Genomic DNA, 24,140 nt, shown 5'->3' on the forward strand with positions numbered 1-24,140 from the left:
CGTGTCATCGCCGACTGACAGCTCCGTACAGTCCAGCCCCTCTGTTACATAGAGTGCCACCCCCCCACCTCTCCTACCCTGCCTGTCTCTTCTGAAGAGCCTGTAACCATCCATCACAGCACACCAGTCACAGGACTCTTCCCACCAGTGACGTCATAGCGAGCCAAGGCTTCTAGCTCTTCTTGCTTGTTCCTCATGCTGCATGCATTGGTATAGAAGCATTTCAGATGTGCTTCCACATACCCAGGACCTCGTGGAGCAGACTGAAGAATCTTACTAGCACACAGCCCCTCTGATTTGTGATCACCTCAGGTTTCTTCGCTATTCTGCCCTGTGCATATATGTCTATAGCACTATATAAGGCTTTCAGTAAACTTAAAAATAGCCTAACTTCAGAAATCTAGTAATAGCATTAGTTTGCAAGGAATTAAATGAAGACACAGCTTAAGGCTTAAATTTTCTGGATTAAGTGTAAGAGAATAGATAATGATCAGATACAAGCCTTAGGTATCTTAGTTATATTAGTTGCAGAGGACAACTAACTACCTAAGAAGTAAGAGAAGAGAAAGCAAGGGAGATGTAACTGTACACTTTAAAGAGTGCCCAGTAACAGATGACTGAAACAAACATCGTTTTTGGCAATTCTAGCAATGAAAGGGCTTGCCCAAAGGCCCAGTTGTGGTGCAAAAAATGCTCAAAGTGACTGAAGCTTGAAAATAAAAGACTCTGAAGAGTTCAGGACAGGTGCTGCTTGATTTCTACTCTGCTGGAGAGGGAAGGAGGTCATACTGTATTGCATAGCCTTGAAAGTCATAGATTCACACAATATATAGAAATAGCCACATAAATGCACATACTGCCTCTCTGCTTTTCTTTATATTTGAATGGCATTTGCTTATATGCTCTGAGAAAACACTGAGATGTACAGTTCTAAAAGAATCCTATGTTACCCAAGATTTCAAAGGTTTTGTGACTGCTCCTGAGTTTTAATCATATTCTACTTCTTGGCATGGGACAAAGACAAAAGCTCAGTGATTTCCTCTAATATTCAAAGATGCAATAGAATAAGTAAAACAGTACTGTGCATATTTTGTACAAACATTTTGTGTTCTTTTCTTTCCCTTTGTCTACTTTCTCTCTGCTGGACGTCAGCTACCTAGACTGAGACCCCTTCTGCTTGGTACGTGTTATAGGCCCAAAATCAGAATGGTTTATGTATTTCCATACATCTCTTCATGACAATTCAGAGGAAACACAAGGAGACAGTGACTGAGTTATGAGTTCCCCTGCCTGAAAAGTTGCCTGTGTTTGAGGTATTAGTCTAACCCTGCAATTTTTGCATTGATATTCCTTATGGAAGGGCAAGAATCCCACTGCATGCAAAGCTGTTACTTTTAAAGCCAGGATCTGAGCCCACGGTCACATCAGTAAATGTTTCATCCAAATGCCGCCAAAGTATTCATGATGTGACTCCAGTTACTGATGCAGTATGCACAAGCAAATATTTAGAGGTGAATGAGATTGCCGTACCTGGCCTTTAACATTGGTAAAACCAAAGATTTTCAGATTTGGTTCCTTACCTCTTGCAGTCAGTTCAGTTTGGACAGCCTGAACTTTTCTATATAGCCATGGTATAAATCTTTTTTGCTTCATAGCTATTGAATTGACACAATCCTCATATGGGTACTGAAAGGCAAAGCTATGTTATTTTTATAAACCTCCCTCTTTAGTTATGAATAAAAATAATGCCTCATTTTCAAAGAAAACAATGCAATTGAAACAATAACCCCCCTACAAATATAACATGGTGTTGTACAGGACAAGTATTGATTAAAACAAAAAGGGCTTTTTAAACACCATTAATTCTTACCAATTCTAGAAGTTATTGATTCTGCATCAATGTCATTAGCCTTTTTCTTTGCCACTTCAGCTAGTGCCAATTCCCCCTTATCTAGTGCAAGGTAATGGATGTCCTTTGGAAATAAAAGAGAGAGAAAAAAGATTAATCTAAAATGAATCTCACAGGAGTAACAAAAGGGATTTTGAAAGAAAGAGGTTCTTTTATTATTTAGATCACAAACACAGATGGAACTGATGAACCTACCATTACATTTTAATTCCCTCCCAATGCAAATTTATTATCTTACTTGTGCTGTTGAATACAGCAATGAATAAAACACTGACCAATCATGCACTGATAAAAGTGAAGCTATTGACTCAGTGTATGAAAGAAACCAATCTGTCTGCTTTTAAGGTAACTTCTGTTGGTGCAACAAGAATTAAAAGAAGGTTGATAGGAAGTGGCTCTGTGTAAATCAGATCTGAAGTACTGGAACTCTTCTGGCTGACAGACCCTATTTGAAGTGTCTTAAGCTTTCCATCTAGTACATGAGTTTTGAGGTAAAGCTCTTTTGAGAGTAATTTTTGTTTGGGGGCTGTCATGTTACACTTACTCTTCTTTGAGTAAGGTGATGGTGATCCTCCTTGTGCTGATATCGGAGGTAATTGGAGCAACAATGGTTGCTCAATGGTTTTAACACCCACGCAGGTGACATGATTCCTGAGTCACTCTTGGACCACAAGGAGCTTTCCAAAAATGTTGTTGTCTAGCATGACTAGTTGCCAATACTCTGGATCTAGTCCTTAATTTAGGGTTAAAAATCAGAGGGCTGCAGCAGAAGCATATCATTAAATGCTGAATTGCAAGGCTTTTTATTGTGCGTTAACCTCTGAGGTGAAAATCACCTGTACTACATACAGCACAATTTGTGGGAGAATATATTCTCGCTGACAAATTACAGTCTCACTGTTCTTGGTTTTGGCCCTTGAAGTAAAGTTTCATCCTTGACCATTAATGAAGAGACAATTAACCCCCTTCTCCTTTGGCGTCACAGCCACAGGCTGCTCTGTGCATGAACTGAGACATATGAAGTGAGGGAAACCCAAGAACAGTCAGCAAAGGGTTTTTTTTCCCCACTTTGCTAAAGATGCCATTTGATATCCAAACATTTAAGTAATTCCTGGCCATTGTTCTACAATCTATCAGCATGCAGGAATTTAAAGGGAAAAGTAGTGTTTTCTGGAAATATTGACCTCTGCATACCATAAAAGCAACTATATTCTCACTAATACAGAAGATTTCAAGTGAAACTGTCCTTCTCAGTGTGAGTTTACTGCCACCTTCATCAATATGACAGAAACTTTTACAGGAAAAAGTGACCTTGCTCTAGAATGAGAAGCTAGATGAAAAAAGTGAGAATAATAGTGTTAGGACAAAAAAGATGCTGCTTTTAGTATGCCCTCAGTTAATAATAATAATAAAAACAAAAATAAGAAGCAAACTGAGAATGTTAGGGAAACTGAGACTGATTACACAGGAAAACCTGGTACTGTCTTGCAGGATCCCAACAGTCTGCAGGAGGCAGCACCATTTTCTAATTACAAACACAGGTGTGACTTAAAAAATGTGCAAGTGTCTTGGAGCAAAGTAATGTGTTACGAACTTGTTGCGAACTCTGTACTTCCTCTCTTTGTAGGTCTAACACGGTTGTCAGGAGAAAAGGGCCTGAGTAGCAAGGTATGATTTCTATGAAGATTAAACAGTAGATATTGTCAGCTTATTTAGATAACAATAGAAAACCTAAGGGCTCTTGAACAAGTCTGAACTTACAAAGATTTGACTGTATAGGCAGATTGTGTTCACTAATTTAAAATACATTTTGACTATGCTTAATGACTGTCTTTTTGTAGTTTAAACTAATAGAACTATTGTATACTTCAATGTAATTTTAAGCAATAAACTTGGGGAGGGGATGGAAACAACTGCAGAAAATGACAAAGTTCTTTCAGCTAAGACGTTGTGCACGCTGCGTGTATCAAAACGTCTGTTACTTTCAGATCTTGTTTTTGCCCGTCTTCTGTTTTGGGTAAAGAAATGTAAAGATGCTACATATTCATTGCTAACTAACAGGGGCCCTGTAAGAAATAAGGATAGAGAAGTAGGCTGGTAAGAGGCTTTCTTCGTGATTCCTCATGTTGCTGTCTAAAGATTTTTTTTAAAAAAAAGTAGCCCGTGTCTATCTCTAAACAAGACATCTTTCTTTTAGAAAGAAAAGATGACAGATATAAAACCTCCTAATTAGACAATTTCAGATCAAATTTAGGTGTTCCTCATTTAAATCAGCCAGTAAAATTGGATTTTTCTAAGAATTTGTAACTCCCTGAGCAGAATAAAACTAGAAAATAAATAAAAGAGAAAGAAGAAACACTGGATTAAAGGGTGCCTTAAAGAATGACAGAAAGAAAAAAAAAAAGAATTAGCTGAATATTCATTACAGATTTTTTTCACACAATTATCTAAGAATTTATCAGTCCAAAGAGCATGTCCCTCTCAAAACCAATGGTGACAATAAAAACAATTTCCAGCTGCTTATCAGGAGTTTGCTGAAAGGGCTGTATTTTATCATTTAACAATTTGATTACTTTTTGGACTACTTCCTTTTTACCCTCATCTTTGTGACTCACAGAGATGGCCCTTGGTGAGCAGAAGTCATTTGAAACACTGATGTGCATTTGTCTATAGGATATTTCTGGGCAAAATTCCAACGTTTCTTCGAAACATGCACTTTCCTCATCAGTGTATCATCCAAGATCTGACAGTTTTATTAAAGTGTCTTTTCCCTGCATTTTTTGCTACCTTTGGTACGTGGGATGGCCTTTTGAATTTTCAGCAGCTGAGAGCTGGAGCATACTACAAAAGAATTTCAAGCTAACAACCCTTCTATTGCTTGATCTTTTCTGTCACAGATTGGATCAGTCACTGTCCAATAAATGTAGCTGTTGTTCATGCTATTTTGTCCTTTTCAGTTTTATTTTTTTATTGAACTTTGTAGGAGATGATAATAATTGATGGACTTAGATGTGACGTGAGGGTAAAGCTTATGGAGAGACACAGCAGTGTATATGTGTCTTGTTATGGCATCATACTAGTGACGCTATATAGGACTAACTTTTAAGCCTTTTTTTTTTTCCTTTTTCATTTCTATGAAAGAAATTAGCCCTCAGAAAGCATTCTCTCGAACTTCATTGCAATCTCAAAACAAATAACAGGAATGCTGCAGACCCGTGTTTAGTGAAAGAGATGCTCAGGATAAATTCTCCAGGACATAGGATATTTCCTTAGAAGTCTCAGAAGATGGGTATTCAACATTTGGGTCCTCCTCAGCTTCTGTTATATCTGCTCCTCTCTATCCTTTCCTTTTTTGTTCCATCTCTGTTCCCCTTTAATAAATAGATTTTTTCTTTCTTATTTTGCTTATGTCATCAGATATCTTTCTTTAGTCTACTATTTCTTCTTGAAATCCCATTAAATTTACTGGGAATAAGGTGGCGTGACTCCTAGAGCCATCTGAGGTTTTATAAATGGATTTGGTTGGTCTGTAAAACAACAGTACAAATAATTGACCTATATATTAGTTATTCGTACTGCACATAATTATAAATGCTTTAAATATAGGTAAAGTCAAGTTGTATGTTATTAATTGCATTTTGACCTATATAAACAATATATACAAATTACTCAGTGTTAAGCAGAAGTGAAGGATGCACAAACCTTGCTTAGCAATAGTATTGTTATACTAATGTCTAGAAGGATTGCAAGCTTTCAGGGAACAGGTTATCTCATTTTCACACACTATTTAGTGCAGTGAAGCCCAGTTCCCTAGAAATGACCATGGCACAAATAAATACTTTTTATGACCTATGCACCTTTAAACTTCTTGAGTTCTGTACTTAGTAGCCTTGCAGCAGTGCCATTGTTAGCTTATTGTAAAGTTTGTTCGTTAGTACCTTATTTAGGAGATGAATTAGCAAAAGGACATTTCCCCAGAGGAGGCAGAGAGTTAACAGAGGATTTGAAGAGGCAGGTGTGTGAGCTGCTTGTTGCATAATTTAGGGAAAACTATGAGGAATCTCAAAGGTACTGCAAGTAGAATGAGGACAATATAGAACTGTTCTTGATCTCACAGCAGCGTAAGCCAGCAGGAGCTATGTGGAAATATGTATTAATGTTTAAGAGCATTAGTGAGATGGGAAATGGAGAGTAGGTGTTGAGAAAGGAGAGGGAAAACAAAGCAGAGTAGGAAAGGATGGAGCTAATTTCTCTGTGAACATTGAAACTCCTCTTGAAGAAAGTTGGAGAACCTTTTTGTTGAGAGGAGGACATATTACCACTTGTGGAGCCAGGTACTGACAGTCCCTCTCTCTTGTTAGCAGCTTTGCACCCATCTCTTGGCCCAACACTGGTGTTGCCCACCCTGGGACAGAGGTGCTCCCTCAGTCCTGCTGTCAGCGGAGGGAAGGAAAGAGGAAAAGATCATGTAGAAATTGCTCTCAGCCATATGAGAGAGGGCCCTTGAGATGGCAGCCAAATGCTGGGTCATTTGTTCTGCCAGAATGGCTTAAATTACTCAGGGAGAATTTATTATCTTTATGGTGGGATAGCCTCCGACAAAGAGCTGTAACCTGCTGCAGGCAGGTTACAGTCTGAATCTTCTATGTGGCTGCAGCACTGCTTAGCTTGATTAGGTATAAAATTTGTATTGAAGAAGTTACATTCAATATAAAGAGAAAAGGAAAAAGATGAGCTAAAAAGAGGAAAAAATCAAGGAGAGTAAACATAAAGCATGTAATGGATTTCCTAAAAGTCTGACATTTCCATCACATTCTTTTGATGCGTACTTAGAAAAGTTTATCGCAGTATTCACATCTTTCTAATTAGATGGAACAAGCCAGATGATTAGAGCCATGGAAAAAACATCAAAAGGTTCAAACAACTTTTTATATAATTAGAAGGGAATTTTCATAACCCATAAAAGCAGGATTTAATTGTGTAATTTAACATACAATTTAAATATCAAGATCAAACTAGCAGGGCAAGTGACTTAATGGGATAAATGATATTAACATCTAGTGTCAAAGCTTAATTTAAACAACAGAATGTCTTCATTATGCAAAAGAGTCAAGCAAACGAATCATTCAAAGGGCCTTTTTTTTTTTCAACAAGCCCCTTTCCTATTGTTTCTTTGAAAACAATGAAATCAGCTGTGGAGCAGCAACATGCTGAGAGACTAGGAAAGCACGATTGGCTTTGTCCATTTGACCTCACTGTGACATTGTGGTGCAAGATCTTATAAAACAAGAGCCTCCTGCAGAGCTCACACAGAGGACCTTTTAAGAGCTGGTTAATTTTACTTTTGTAGCTAATTAAATGGGAGGGGGCAGAGAGTGCATGAAATGTAAAAACCCTTGGGTTGATGCTGCTGAGCTTTGTTGTTTTAAAAGTACCTGTAGAAGCGTTCATAATTTGTCACTTTTCACAAAACCCTAAGAGACAAACTAAGGGCATTCAGGATCCCCAGGATATGGCCAGCTCTTGTGCCCAGGACTCAGCAGTTGCACTTCTTAAAGGAATGGATTAGAAACATATAAGCTTATTAGAGTGAAAGATGACATTCACCCACATCAGGACAGATGAAGAAGGGGAAAGTTCAAAAACATATACATTAATTCCTGGAAAATAAAGAATAGCCTTTAGGCCATGCTAGGAAAAATGTCAATGACTCTAAAGATACTCAATTGCTATTGACAAGTTTCATGATGGCAAAGGGCAAACCAGGTAGAATAGTTCTGTCTTCAGTATGTGTCTAAGACTGCAAATGACACAGATTCATTTTAATGTGCACAAAAGCTGACAGCTAACATCCTGACAAAAGCCTGTCTCCAGAAATGACTCACCATAAACAGGTCCCGAGCACCTATGTCAACAGCTAGCAGAAATGCTTTTTCAAATCTCTGATACCTGCAAGAAAAAGGAAACATGTCACTTGCTGAGGATAATTTAAGAGCTGCATCAAATTTTGCTAATGGGCAGATGAAGTCCTTCAATTCTCATCAAAGTGATGCCAATGCTTTACTGAAGAAACTTGATACGCTCATACTCAGATTGCAGAACTATGAGGTAGGATGGTGACTACCCTTAACCTTCTTCATCGTTTAAAACCTTCAGCAGGTTTTACGTTCAATGCTGAGTCCCATCAGATCTAGTTGAATCTGAAGGGAGCTGAAGGTACTGTAGACCATAACAAATTGATCTTTTGAGAGATACCAGCCACAACATAGATAAATGCTAGTTCAAATAACATTGGTAGAAACCTCAAAATCCCCTACAGAAAAGACTAAACCCAAATCTCATAACACTTCAGAGGTCCTTGTAGAAGTTTGCATTGAGTTTTGTCCTCACAGATCCCTCAATACAGTTCTCTGAAGATGATAAGCCAGTTGAGTCATGCTAAACAGTCATGAATCCCCAGGGACTGAAAAAGGTAGGGGATGACACTGCTTTGCCTCTTAACTCCCTCAGCCTAGTATTAGCACAGACTCCTGAGAGTTTTCTGAAGTTCAGATGGTAAAGAAGATTGTGTCAATGAGCTAAAACAAGGGGAAAAAGAGCAAAATTCACAAGCAAAAATTACCTCTAAATGTGCTCTAGAAGGCACCACCTGAGTATCACCTAGAGATGCAGTAGAATAGGACAGGAGCAGCGTGGATGTGGAATTTCACCTTTACCATTAACCTGGAAGGGCTGTATCATGGCATACTGAGCCCGTTACTTTGGTGGGTTGAGGGCTTGCTGAACAACAGCTCCTTCCATCTGTAATGACATGGACTGCCACCTTCTTCCTACCCAGAGACCATACACCATCTCCTGGCAATTACAGCAAATACCTACATGGGATGGAGATACTATGGAAGGCTGTATATATCTGGTTGTTTTCAATCCTTGGGAATTCCACAGAAGCGGAAGGAGACAAGCCATCGTTCAGAAGCTTTCTGAGAATATATGCAACATTGCACTGGCAAACGCTAATCACAACAGGAAATTCTGTACTGGGCTAATGCTTCTCTTATATTAGATGTAGATAACCACTCTGTGACAATCACTGTACTGTGACAAAGTGATTCTATTTCTACACATTTTCTTCTACTGTATGTTTTAAGTGTTCAGAAATACCTAAAAAAATAATTTGGTGGTTATTTTTATATATGCTAAACATCAAAATGCCCCAATTTTATTTCAGTTTTGAAGTAAAAGATTGCTTCCTTATAGAATGATTTCTATATTTTACTCATTACTGGTAAAGTTTCCCCCTTTTCACCTGTTAACAATTTCAACAATAGATCAGTTATAGATGCTTGAAGTTTGGGAAGGAGCCGACTTCTTTGCCCCAGCGGGGAAAAAGCAGCATTGTGATTTCTTAGTGTCAGAAAGGTGTAGTTTGTGCTTGCCTAACGAGTATTATCCGACAGCCTCACATGGATGCCAGTATTGATACAGTTCTGTATCTTGAGGGTATCTTAGGAAACAGTGGGCAATGCTGTTGCTCTTCTTCAGGCCAGTGTGAGTGAGCACAGGGGAAACATGAGAATGATCCTTCCCCTTGGCGGGCGAAGGAGTCCCATATGATGGACCATACTGGGATTCCTGTTTCTGGCTAAAGCTTAAACGGTTGTCTGCCTCCGTCTTGCTACAACCTTATTGCTTTCTTCTCTTCTACCGCACACTTGGAATGATTCAGCAGATTGCGAGATAGAGCCAGTGAGGACTTTTCCTCAAGGAATAACATTCGTGACAAGAAGGCATAATACATTAGCTTAAGTAGAAAAGGAAATGCACTCTCCAGGTGAGGTTCCTAAGAGCTGGAGTGGGGAGTCCTTTCCTCCCTAAAGCTAATCTTCCTGCTGTGTCTCCCAAACACTAATTTGCAGCCCACCTCACAGAACCTGTTTAAGGGAGGGGAAGAGATGAATTAAGGTTAACCTCTTGATCACTGGGGAGCAGGCAGTGCACCATTGTTTTATCATGCACATTTGTGTATCTGAAGCTTTTCAACATGCTTTCTACGAAGGATTATCCATTAAAATACATTATGTTGTAATGCTGCTTCTGCAGCTATGCTTTAATTAAGACAAATAAGTACAATTAAGACAGATGTTAAAATATGTGTATCTTGAATAGCTATCATGTATATCTTTTTCTGGCACATTTTTCTTTTCAATTATGGATTAAATATACATTCTTAGTACTTAGAGGGGAAATTGGAAACCGAACAGGAACCGGCTACATGACTAGCTAAAAAGAATGTCTGCATCATTATTTTGTTTTTCCAAAGTTATAACTACACAGACTATTTGAATGAGATTTGCTTTAGCCAAGGCAAAAATGCCTGCAACCAAAAAATGTAAAGTAACTTTTTCGTTTGATTGACCTGCAGAACGGAATCATGGCCTTAGAGCTGTCATTTCATTGCTGTTTCACAAAGATTTCATTTTTTTTTTCCCTTTAATCAACATACATACTTCAGTCTCATTATGGCCCCTATTCATAAAACTGTGAAGTTAGCTCATTATTTTCAGATCTGTACTGAGAGAAAAAAAGGGGGAAAAAAGACTATCCAAGAAATGCTCTTCACAAAACAAAAGAGCTGAAAATAACAATCACAGATACTTCATAAATTATTATAAATGGAATTGCTTTAAAATAACTTGGAGGTTTCAAACAAGAGTGACAAGTTTGCATTACTTAGGCAAACAGTATTAAATCAGTCAAGAACGTCCAGGTTTTTTTAAACTAGCTTTTCTAGAAGGTACTTGTTATTTTGAGTCTCTTTTTGGTGTGGAAGTTGTGTTCTTTTGATTCTGCAGGAACAATTAGAGAGAGTCCTGTGCAGTGTAAGACCGACCTCAAAGTAATAATGTCTGGTTTATAAGCACGTTTTGTCGTGGGAAGACCTCTTCCTATTGTTGCCACACTTCACTTATAGTTTATCAGCTCCTCAAACAAACCAACCCCCTAGCAAAACACCCTCCCTTTTGTTCTCGTGCTACAATTACAAGGTACAATATTTGCTTTCTAAAATGGCATCTACAGGGTGCTGCTCTTGAAGTGAATGTCTTCCTGCCCCTTCCCCCACCTTGTTACTTATTGCTTCCTTCACAATAAGTCAGCAATCAAGACTTATATGTCTCTTGAAAAAGAGAGATAAGGAAATCTGCCTGTAAACCATGAAGTTCAGCCACTTGTTTGGTCAAAGTGACAGCCAACAGAAATATGACCTTCAAGATTAAAACTCTCAAACTGCGATTAACTATATAGGACAGACAGGAAAATATTTCCCTGCAAGCTGTTTAGCACATACAATATTAAGTTCAAATTCTCATATATTAAAATAATAATATTATTATTATATGCACTTATGCAACCTTTCTACATACCCTACAAAAATTTAAAAAGATGGCTATTCGTACGCCTGTTGTATGGACAAGAAAACAAAGGGGAAATGTTGAGTGATATGACAAGGGTCATGTGGGTCAAAAATGGTCGAGGCAGAGAAGAATCCAGACTTGTCTTCCATGGAGGAGTGGCCGACCTGCTGCCTGGTTGTATTTTGAGAATGTGACTTAACTGAAAAGATGCCAGGAAAGCATTTTTTTAAACAAATATATAAGAAATTTAAAAAAAAATATTTAATATATTAACTTCAGAGAGGTTATTGTTGGTTTTCACCCATATAAATAAAACGAGAATCAAATGCCCAGGGTTTCCTCTTGATGGATGTTCAGAAATAAGGTGATTTTAGATACTGTAGATCAAAATCATGCACATGGATTGGGGCCTGAGGAAAGGGAAAAGAAACCTCTTCAGTTTTTGTGAGAAGTTCTACAAATATATCAAGAGGCAGAATTTTGTAATCTGTATTCCACAACACCCAAATTGAATGTGGTCACTTAGAGATACATTTTTTCAGACTGAAAATAGTCAACTTAAAAATATTTGTAATATTCATCCATAGTATTAAAAAATCTTATAAAAAGTCCAGGAACCAGAAAAAAAAATCATGTGGAGGGAGGAGGAAGGGAAGAGCGAGAGCTCATGCAAGCAAGAGAGAAATATAGTGCAGAAAAGATGGAAACATTTCTTTAGGGACTAGTTACAACCAACAAGCCTTCTTAGACATGCCCATCGACCATGTAAGCATATTCCTTGTGCTGGGCTGATAAAGGAAGGCTGCAGCAGTTTTTTTAACTTGTCTTCAATAAGGGTACACAACATTTAGAAAATAATCTGCAGGGGAAGAGCTGTGGCACAAATAATATTTATAAGGCAATCCTTTTTAATGGAAGAAATTTCAGAGTCCTCCTCATCTCACAGTCCAATCAAGGGTGATGTGCATTCAAAAAGTGAATATTAAATATGCACTAAGCAAACAGAACAGGAAAAAATGAATATTGAAATTATTTACATGTAATCAAACTACACTGAAATTAAGTTTTAATTGTTCAGTATTCTGTGATGCATATGCAGATTTTAAAGTATTCAGAATATCAATCAAGTGTTCACTTACATCAAGCAATTGTATTTAAGCATACAAAACAGATGATGAAAATATGTTCAATCAGCTACAGCTCCCAACATTTACTGCAGGGTTTACATGATCACTTTTAATTCAGTTATTTCATTTAATATTTCAATTTAATAGCTCATTCTTTCATTCAATTTCTAGGCATCTTGCCCATTTCTTAAACACAATAATAATAATTATTCATAAAAAGAGCTGTTTCCCATAAGTTCTCATATCAGCAATTTTTGGAACAGAAATGGTTTTCATGCTTTTTTTCCCTCAAAAATGTTGTTGTTATATGAAATATTTTCCTTTTAAATTAGACAATATTAAAATAAAGAATGAAATCTGTAAAATGACTCTGCACCCCGTTTCAATGGAATTCTGAGCCAGAATAATTAGAGATTATCAGGTTAAAGAATGTAAAAAGTGTGTGGCTAGGTTGCTAAGTGGTTGATTTTTTTTGGTTTTCAACCAACTGTTGAACATAACACCACTGATTTAGACATGTAGCTGTATTTCACTATACAGCTTCAGAGCCCATTTAAAAAACCTCAACCCAGGACTTAAGATCTTAAGTTAGGTATAGATGGTGTAAGTTCAGCGCATCCTTAAAATGGCAACTCTGAAATTCTATTGACCTTCAGGGAAATATTTTAAAGTAAAATTTCAGTAAATTCTGAAGACTTAGATTGCTATTTAACCTTTCATATATAAAATATACTATTAGTCAAAGACTTATATCCTGCATTTTATAGCGAATGCTGAAATACTGGCACTTTACTTAGAGTTCCTGGAGAGGAATAAATACATCAAGATCTTACATGTCATTAAAAAAACTCAAATCACTTTAAACAAAAGTCAACCAAAAACTGATATCATTTTACCCTAATGAGTTTGGCAGGACACCTTATTTTAAATAAGATAGTTGCAGACCACTGAATGCAGCCCAAAGACCAGGACCTCTCCAGAGAATCTATCTTTTCCTCTCTCCCCAAACTGTAAGTTTGTATTTCAGAATCCTGTGATTTGGGGGACTCAGTATCAAAATTTTGGAATTTTCTTCATAATCTCCTATTGTTTGTTTGGATAATGAACTGTATGGAAAATACAACTATCCCTGATACTACTGCTCTCCTTTGGCAAAAATCAATTAATTGCTGGGTATTAGTTTACTGCAGCTAGACACCAATGTGTGAGCAAAGGCATACCAAAAGTTTCACGTATCACAATTAGAAATTTAAAAGAAAATATTCTGTGAGAAGCAAAGAGTTCTGTTGACTCGTTTCCCATGCTTCCTCCTATACAGGCCTCAGCACAGTAACTCTACCAGTTGTTCCCTATGTGCCCTGCTGATATACGCTCCTTCTCCCAGCAGGGTATATACTCAACTGCCTCCCAACAATGGTTTGAGCAAAAGGCAACATAGACTGTGTTTGGTGTTAAGCAGTGCATGTCTCAATTGGCAGAACATAGATCTGCTGAACTTTCACTATAGCTTTTTGGGATGGAGGTAATTACCTGCATCCTATTTAACCAACTGGTTGCTGATTTTCACAAAACTAGTAGGCATTTGTTTATTTCTGAGGCTTCTATCCCCTGTAAAGTTGTTTGAGATTAATCAATGATTCTCTTAGCAGGGAAGAAGAATCAATGGATGCATTGGTAAGTTAGGACCTCTGAGATGCCATTGGTATTATTTTGCCAGCCTACTGCTATTATGCTACTAGTTTTTTAGATTATGAGCTCTTCTGAACAGGACACACAAACCAAGACACTCTTGCACTGATGAAGAGAAAGTGCTGCAGAGCACACGAAAGGCTAATGGAGAAACAGCCACCGGGCCTATATGTAAGTGAGTCAAGGGGATAATCTTCTAAATTGTATTTTAGATGCAGAAGCTCTAAAGGTTGTCCAGGTATAATCTACAGATCCCTTCAGGCCCAAATTTAGCAAAGCATTAATGTATGGGTTTATGACCTATAATTTTCTACGGGGCCTAAATATGGTCATGTTAAGTGAAGTGCTGGATTTGGGGCCTGAGTGACTTGTTTAAAAAGAAACCCCTTATGGAACCTTTCAAAGGTCATACACAAATACGTCTCAAGTAAAAGTTAGTGAATAACCGTAAGAAAATGTCAAATGGGCACAAATACCTCAAGTCACCCAAAATCTCTGTTATTTGAACTACACTGTCAAATTACGTATCTCTGAACTAAAGGAAGTCCACCTATAGATTGTTGGGCGTAGAACCGAATGCCCTTCACATCAAAGGGTACCCTCTGGTATGAAGCAAGAAAACAAACAAACAAACCAAATTAAAAAAATAGGAGGAAAGAGAAAGCTAATAAGGGGAGCCAGACAGTATGACTCCCTGGCCAGAGAAAGCCCTTGAGGGCTCTAACTGGCTGTGAATCTTGAAGACGTTCCCAACCTTTAAAAAAAAAAGAAAATAATCTTAACATGTGATTCCTATCTTCTAGAATGATACTCTGCTGTAGGAAACCTAAATGTACTCTTGTGTGAAATAGTTCAGATGACTCTATGTTAAATATACATGCTTCTTCTCAGAACGGACTTTCTATGTTCAAAGAAAAGCTGTTCAGGCATTTTTGCGTCAGATTTTCAAGTGAACCAAGTTAATTATTGACTGAAGTAGTTTAGTAAGAAGGCACCATTTGAACTTTTAAAACACATATTTAGTAAGAAATAGTCTAGATGTATGAAATATTCCAGAAGAAGTAGTAGTTTTAGCTATAAAAAAGCTACATCATTAATTTGTTGACCTTTGCTCAATTAACTATAAAATAGCACTAGTTTAAAACTACAGAACTGTCTTATGTCTAAACCAAAGAAGTATTAGTTAACATATCCTGCTTCTATGAACATTTGTGTCACACACTTCCCACGTGATGCTGGTCAAGCATGTTAGCCTGGGTTCTTGCAGAATGGGGTTAGCCACTGAAGTGGATGACTGTTGGAAGCAATAGCAACATTTTCCTACTGTGCAGCATAATTCTTTCATGTCTGTCAAGTGCTCTGAGACTTGAATAGTAGGTGCTATAAAAGTATGGAGAACAGCAATTTATTACTATTTTAAATTATTATTATATAAATTGAAACCATGATGGTTTGTTTCTTTTTAAACTAGATTCAGTCTTTTCTTGTAATGTGTACTTCCTCTGAATTTCCCACAACTCTGTATCTCACTTTTTCATACTCATTTCCCTTCAAGAGAATGTATTTTGTTGCCATAGCAATATTTCCCTACCTTGCAATTTTATCACAGTGACTTTCCTTCAGGTTTCTCTTAGCTGCAACTAACACCCACCTAGCCAACACAGCCTCCCCCCGCCTCCAAACCTCTCCATTCCCCCAATCTCTTACTCCTTAGTAACTTCTCAACAGTCTATCTTTATCTTTAAATACAGACACACTCCAACCTACTCTTCCAAAGTACTCTGGGCTAAAACCAGATGTTAATTAAAAATGCTGATAAGAGTCAGTGACACCTGTTGTTTCACATATATTTTACTCAACCTTGTCTGTTAAATCCCAGCCTTTATTGCATTAATTCACATCTGCTTTTCTTCTTTTCCAGCTTTATCCCTCTCACTCTGGTGATCATGTAAACGTAACAGTATGTCTTGAAAGCTGGATTTTATTGAGCAAACATATCAGCATGTCTACACACTAAAGACAGCTCTATAACAGAGGCTCAGTATCATTGCTATGGTTAAGGATGAGTTGCTGCCTCTATAATAAATCTCTGTTGTATACGTGTGATAGCTCTGCAATTTCAAACTATCGTAGATGGAAATTTGGTATTAAAGTTAAGATGAACAGGCCCTTTTCCTCCTTGGCTTTCCATGAGGTTTAGGGCCAACATGCCTAACATTGGATAAGATGCCTTTTTTTAGTGCTAAGACTTCTCAGAGAAAATATATTAGCTCAATATTTTCTAAAGCTGACTGCCTAAAGATAAATATCTAACTACAAAGTTATGGTGCAGGGCCAAATTTTGAATCACTTGTTGAGTTACAGGTTTGTCACAGTGTATTTACTTTTTCTATCTAGGTTTGTCAATAGCCAATATTATTTCTTTATAATAAAACAATGCAGTGGTAATGCTCACAAAATTCCCACACATAAGAACTTCATTACAGCAAATATAGCAACAGGAGAGCCAGACAAGAAATTCTCTAGAACTTTGATCATACAAATTTTGGCACATTTTTGAGGGAACAAATGGAAAACTAATGAGTATTTTATGCTTTTTCTGTACAGCATCAGGTACAAGGCCATAAAACGTAAAAATGATCATTTGCTCAGACCAAAGGTACATCTAACCTAATATCTTGCCATCAGCTAGGCACCTAGGAAAGAATATAAAACAGGGCAAGCATATGGTGATACTTCCCTAAGTAGTCTCCTAGTCTCCAACAATTTGTTGTTCAGGGATTTGCTGAGCCAGAGGTGGTTTCTATGTCGGTATTGCTCAATGAATTTCTCTTCCCTAAACCTTGCCTTTCAACTCATATCTGATTTTGTCATCCACAACATCCTGTGGTAAGGAGCTTCATATTTTAATTATATGTTATGTGAAGAATCACTGTATTTTGAAACTGCCACGTGCTAGCTTCACTTGATGACCCCTAGTTTTTGTATTAGAAGAAGCAGTGAGCAGTCATTTACTCTCCTCTTTCTCCTTAACACAATTTAATAGATCTCTATCTCACTTGCCTCTTCTTTAGGTTGAAGAGTTCTAGTCTACTTAGTCATTCCTTTCACTAAAGCTGTTTCATGCCTTTAATCATCCTGGCTGCCTTTCCTAAAGCTTTTTGAGCTCTACTATATCCTTTTACAGATTATGGGACTCCAAAACTACACACAAAATTCAAAGTTCACTGTTTTGTTGTCTATTCCTTTTCTAAGAATTCTTGGCATTCAGTTTGCTTTTTGTACTTGTGCTGAGCACTGAACTGATTATTTTATAGCTGTAGAGTTATAAGACCAAATTCTTCTTCCAGAATAGTGGCAAGCTCTGACTCCATCATTTTGTATATGAAGTCAGGAGTCACCCCTCCTCCCCCCACCCCTGCTGTGTGCTTCACTTTGCATTTATTTACATTTAACTTTACCTTCAATTTTAACACTATGTCACTGAGTCCTGCGAAGCCCTTTTGCTGTTCTTCACAGCAGGCCCTATCTTTACTAGTCTTAATAATTTAGTATCATTAGTAAATGCTGGCACCTCACTATTTGCTCCTTTGTCAGGCTACTTGTGAGTATAGATCTGCTATACTTATAATTTCCATAGGTTACCTCCATTGACAACTGACCATTTACTCTTGCTCTGTTTCTTACCTTTTAACGAAATACTTATCTATGAAAGGGGAGCTTCCCTCTTATCCTGTGGCAGCTTAGTTTCTTTAAGACATTTTGGTGGGAGACCTTCCAAAAAGGTCTTCAGTGGTCAAACTTTCATCAGTAGCAGCTGGATATCCATTACTGACATGACTGTTGACATGAAAGAATTTGGAGTTTTGAGACATGACTTGCCTTGCCAGAAATACTGCTGACTCTTCCAATACAATGTATTTGTCTGTATGTTCACAATTATTTTTTTTAATACAGTTTTTACTAATTTCATTGGTATGGAGGTTGGACTTACAGGGCTATAGTTCTTCAAGGTCTCTCCAGACTGTGTTTTGAAAATTGACATCATATTTTCTATGTTCCTGTCCTCAGGTGCTAAGGTCATTCTAAATAAGAGGTTATACACCACAACGTGTATTTCAGTTATTTTATACTTGACTACCTTTAGAAATTCTGGATTAATTTTATCTAGTGCTGGTCCTATATTACTCTTCATCTATCTATAGTATAACTTCTTTTACTGATACTTCAACACTTACCAGTGTAAACAAAGAGATGCCCCCATCCTCTCCTATCCTGGCCAACTGGTCAAAAGGGGATTTTTAAAGAGATCTTCATGCCTATCTGCTTTTTGTGCCCTTCTGTAAACCTTTTTTTCATATATTTTTGCTAGTCTTTGCGCCTCTCCTTCTAATATAGAAACTGTATCTGAGCATCTAAGCTCTTTCTGTTATCTGGCCAGTAATAATGTGATACAGGAGCTAGACATTTACAGTGCAAATCATTCCATTTATCTTCAAACAGCTCACCTTTACATGGCTAATTTAAGCTAATCAGGTAGGCTCCCTTTATAGTTAATTGATAGGGATAGGCACTGACGTTTGATTCTTCACGCTTATCTTAGACATCTCCCTTCGATGAGATTACTCATGCTTTGGGTGCTCATGTCTTTATACCAACTACAGAGGAAGCCCAGATGAGCATGTAGGACATCTAAAGTCTTCATTATTAAGTCAGGAGAGGTGAGGTGCACCCTCAAGACACTACATCCAGTTATTGGACAATTGACTGTTGCTGACTTTTGTTCTAAATTTCACTTATGGTATCCTTTCCTTAGCAGACTCTTCAGTTCTGAAGAACCATAAAAGGGAACTCTGCATTTGAAGATAGGAAGCCTAGGGCTGCCTGACTGTTCAATTAGCTCTTCCTGGAGGGTACTGGATGGAAGTGGGAGAAAAGTCAGAAAACAAAGCTCTTCAGGGAGGAAACCAAACAATTTTTTGCACACAACAAATGGACTACATATTGCCAAGCCACGTTCTGTTCTGATCTGATGAGCTGAGCTCAAGACAGAATATTGTCAGATGGTCCATATACTGAAAAGTGAAATGTAATGGATGGAAGACTCTGAAGTTGAACAGAGAAAAAGTATCTTGGTAAAGAGATGAGACATGAATCAATCTGGAAAGACTGCAAGGAAAAAACAAAACATCTTAAATTCAGGTTCTTGGTCAGGACCTCGAGAAGAGATTTTTGAGTGTCACTCCAGATGGAGATACCATTAGTGACTAGGTAGAGTTGATGGGGAGAGACTAACTGATGACCTGCAAAGGAAAGCTGAAGCTGACTTACTGCAGCTGCTCAAGGGTGGAGATGTGTTATTAAGAACTTAGTCCTGAGTTTTTGTCCATGAATATGGTATATTTGCATTGTATTGTTTCTCCACTCGATGTATGCCCAAAGACCCTCAGATTTCAGGGGAACTGCACAGCTGGTACAGCAGGAAAAAGCCACCTTATGAGGGCAGATTATCAGTTACACAACACAACAAAACCATGGTCTCTGTGGGCTCAGCTTCTAAAAGTAGCAATATCAAAGTCAGATTAACCAGCATGTGGGAATAGCCTTGGCACAAAGAACATTAGTCCAGCATAGCTATTCTGTGTTCATTTTTTCTAGTGCAATCCCATGGGTGGGCACATAGCAGAGAACTGGAGGACCTAGGGCACTCTGGGCCACCAAACAGCCGTCTGTTGGTGGCTGTGGGAAATGGCTCCGTATTAGAGCAGCTCTGGGACTGCTCTAAGTGTGTGGGAGGGGCCATTTTTGCCATGCTCCAAGCAATGTCTCCCATTAGGTTCAGCAGAAAATCTTGCTCAAATCTCTGATAGAGATTTCTTGCGGTTTATCCTCATGGGATTTTATTTTCAAGCAATTATGTCATGTCATTTGTTTCCCCTCACGCACACACCCCCTCTGATATTTTTGCTCAATATTCCTTACATTGTAATCACCACTAGAGAATTAAATCCTGGAGCCATTCCTGTGGCATCAAAGTATCTGACTGAAATTGAAAACTGTTGTGGAGCTGGTTTAAGGAAAAAAAAACATTAGCAAGATAGCACTGAAGCAAAGACATTCTAAACTTTTCCTGAGATATTTAACCTCCTTACCTGCAAAAATAATCTAGTTCTATTAAATAGGTGCCTTTATTTCTTGCTTCTAAAACAGGTCAAGAAGCATGACCAGGGGAATCTTTTCATGTGCAGTTCCATCACAGCAATTGAAATTCTCATTTATCAGTGTCGTGGTAATACAAAAACCTTCGGGTTTGATCGTTTTTACAAGATGACAAAAAATGACTCTTCAAAGTCCTCTCCAGAAGGTGCTACTTTAGTCAGAATGCTGCTACTGAACTTACTCCCATAGAGATGAATTCTGTTCATGTGGCCGCCATAGAGAACCTGACTGACATCAGTGGTCATTTTATCTGAAGGCATAATTTAATGCCTAATAGGTTACCTTATGAATATAAAAGATTCTTAGTCCTGAACCATGTCATCATTAATGTTTATACACTTTTTGTGACACACTATGTACCAATATAATTATAGATTCTACTTTTAGGGTGCTCTTATAAAGGATCATAAAAGCTCTTTGCTCACTCTGGCCCTCAGTTCCATGCAGTTGGCAGCAGATGGGGTTGGGAACTATTCCTATGGAGTTGCGGCATTTTCTCACCTTTGATTTAGGGTCCTATTTAGGATGCAATACTCAGAGTGAAGATCTACTTTGCAGATTGCAGTGTACTGATACAGGAACCTGCTTACCAAGGGGTAGCCAGTACTGCATAAGTGATGTACCTGCAGGGTGAAAGAGCTTTATTTTAGCTTTTCAAAGGTTGTCTTGGACTTAAGTGATAACTGACTGTGTCAAGGCATCATGTATAGCAGTACACTTCACAACTCTTGAATAGTGAAGTGATTCATAAAAATCAGTCCTGGCTGGAAGCAGATCTCTCCTGATGCTAATGATCACTTACTTTCTCATCTCCTTTATGAGCACTTATTTACAAAGGAGCTCTGTCAAGTTCTGTGTGTAAAGCCATACCACTTTATGAATGTTCTGCCCAACATGTAGCTAAATTCTTCTTTGCATTCAACCAGTAGCATCTTACACTGAGCACTGGGAAGAGTACACAACACTTCTGACATTAGTAATGGAGCAAAACAGTAACAGTAAAAATATGGTGGAGGTCTTCATTTTTGGATTCAGACAAAGGAGAAATGAAGCCATCCGCGATTCTATGAGTGAATGTGATCAGAGCTGCACTTTGCTCTTGAAAGAAGCAAATGCACTATCTGGTTATTTACAATACAGCTTTGCTTTGCAGGGAAACATATTTGTACTATGGGGAAAAAACCCAATGACATTCTCTTAAGGGAATTATCAGAGGGAAAGGTCCAAATGGTTTTGAATCTTAGTATTTTTCCATGTAAAAAAAGCAGCAAAAAGATCCTTAAACTGCATATTCACAAACAGAAGAACAGAATTACAAAGGAGGAAAGGGCACAGCAGAAACACAGACCTGTGGCTGCATCCTAATTCTACAACTCCCGAGCTGCACTTTCCAGCCCAGCCTTTACCTCCAGCCCATGCTATGTTACTTTCTCACTGTCTGTCTGAGACAGAAAAATTTGAACAAAACAGAGCAGGCCTGTGTTTGTGCCTGTGTGTGTGTGTCAAACAAACAAGATAATTTCATGCATTAGAAAATATGACAAGTACAATTTACGAATGCTTGATCAGAGTGAAGCAAAGCCATGAGTCAGCGATGCCATAGTTAACGAGTGAAAAACCATTCCATCCCATTCCATGTTCTGTACACGGCTAGATGAGGCTGTTACACAGAGGCAGGAGGTTGTGCAGCCACTCCCCCATTACACAAATGTACTTAGTAGGCAGCGCTCAACAAAAGGGTGGGGGCAAGAAGGTTACAGCTCCCCAAGGCTTCCTAATAAATCCACCTCTGCTCAACATTTTACATAATGATATAATGCATTATATTATTATAAGCAGTGACATCATAATAAACGACCGGAGTGCTACTCAAGTGGCAAGGAACACCTAAGATATATTTCTATACTTGTAATTCAGTTCCTGTATTTTTTAATTATAGATAAGAATTTAAAGTGAAAATAATTATTCATTCCATAAATACTGTTGTAATGGATCCCTGGCATATAATTAAGAGGCCTTTCATTTTAATTTTGTATACTGAACGCCTGCTTTTGGAGGTATTCCATATTCTATATTCAGGGCCTACTCCTGCAAAGCTCTGAGCTTCTGTTTTAGTGGAAGCTGAAGATGTTGCATGGTTTGCAAACTGAAGAACTTAGCTTTTATAATGACGAATAGAAATGACACGTCTGCGTCAAATACGTTGCAAGGTATTTTCCTTCCTTCTAGTTGTGATCCATTTCAGTCGTGCTGTCAGCGTTCCTTGGCCCATCTCAGGTTGCAGCACCATTTTCTAGCCCATACTTGCAATACAGCCAGTAATGACAGAGCATCTTCTTTCTAAAGTGCCCGATACCTAAAAGAGGGAACCTAACCATCACAGCGTTCAGCATTTTCTAGAAACTGATCTCTTTGATGGTAGAAAAACAGTTAACCTATAATCTCACTGATAATGTGAAAATGGATGTCTCCAGTTATTTGCAACTGGATATACAACCTTTCAGCCTACAGTAGAGATTAAAATCATTGGCACATGATTATTACTAGGTGAGGATAGCCTTTCTGAAAAGGTAACTGTATTTCTCAATTCTAGTAAATACAGACACTCACATCTTAAAAAGTACAACAATAACTGGCACCTTTTTGGCAGACTCAGCAGGCAGGTTAAAGATTGTCTCAGCATGTAGAATGAATTAAAATTTCTCTCCCAAGAGTGGGTCCTTCTAGAAAAGGCTTAAGGCAGATTGGTGGGGCATTCAAAGGAAAGCTGGAGAGGGGGGTGAAAACTTTTGTTTATATGAACATTTTTTCAGATTTGGATCTAGAAACATTTAAGTGTTTTAATGTTTTAATCTTGTACGTAAGACTCTGCCCTTCCCTGTCCATCCCTTATGTGTCTGGTCTCCTCTATAGCCCACCACACACATCCTAAGCTGTCCTCCCCCATTTTCCTCTGTACTCCCACTCTGCCCTTTTGCAGGACTCTGTACATCCCCATCCCTGCCTTTAGTCCTTCATCCCCAATTTTTTGTCTCATGTCCCTCACCCCACTTTCCTCACTCTTCCTACCCCACTTCTGAGTTTCTCCCTGTGTGTTTTAGCTCCTTATCCTCTAGATTTAACTTCTGTTCATCTGCTGCTTGCTTTCTCTAAAGTCCAGTGGAAATGCAGAAGGCCCTACTCTATTCCAAGAAATATTTTTTGAATATCAGCCATACTTACAGTGCAGGTAATTTAGGAAGTACTATGTTTCCTCTACTTGCTGCAGTAGGGTACAAAGTGATAACTTTGCTTTTGTCTCCTCATGCTCACAAGAGAGTCCCCCTGTGCTGCATCAAGTTGGCATTGACAGTTTACAGTGCATCTGCATTCTAGTCTTCTTGTTTGGTCATGCAGACACATCTGCAGTAACACAAATTCGGTCCGAAAAGATTCATTAACTATTTGTAACTAGTCTGCAAGTATTTAGTGCTACACGAATAAGGGTAAAAAAAGTGAATAAATGAGGGTTGAGACAGAAAGCATATAACTGACTTAAAATGTAGCCTTCCTGACACCAAGATAAAATTGCTATCTCTGACAAAGAGGTAGTGGGAGGACTACTCCATGTTCATTGTCCTCATGCGCATAATACGGTGACCTGGAAAGGCAAGAGCATAGTTCTCTTTTCACTTTTCTTCCTGTTCTGAACCTAGAACTGTAAATGCAGGCTGGCAAAAGCGGTTTGCTTTGCTGGCTCCTCACAGACGGGTGTAATAGTAGCGGCTGCAACTTTCGCATGCC

The 24,140-nt window shown here is 38.2% G+C and overlaps 1 protein-coding gene across 4 annotated transcripts in view; it reads right to left on the bottom strand.

Moving 5' to 3' along the window:
• Window positions 1-24,140, bottom strand: part of WDPCP (WD repeat containing planar cell polarity effector) — a 158,301-nt gene that overhangs the window by 42,135 nt on the left and 92,026 nt on the right. For all 4 annotated transcript variants that reach the window (XM_054822410.1, XM_054822409.1, XM_054822411.1 and 1 more), the window contains 2 exons: window positions 7,795-7,858; window positions 1,871-1,973 (listed from right to left, as the gene is read on the bottom strand). In XM_054822410.1, the coding sequence (XP_054678385.1) occupies window positions 1,871-1,973; window positions 7,795-7,858 (167 nt within the window). The remainder of the gene's footprint in view (window positions 1-1,870; window positions 1,974-7,794; window positions 7,859-24,140) is intronic.

This window comes from Grus americana, chromosome 3 (assembly GCF_028858705.1).
Source record: "Grus americana isolate bGruAme1 chromosome 3, bGruAme1.mat, whole genome shotgun sequence".
NCBI classification, from domain to species: domain Eukaryota; kingdom Metazoa; phylum Chordata; class Aves; order Gruiformes; family Gruidae; genus Grus; species Grus americana.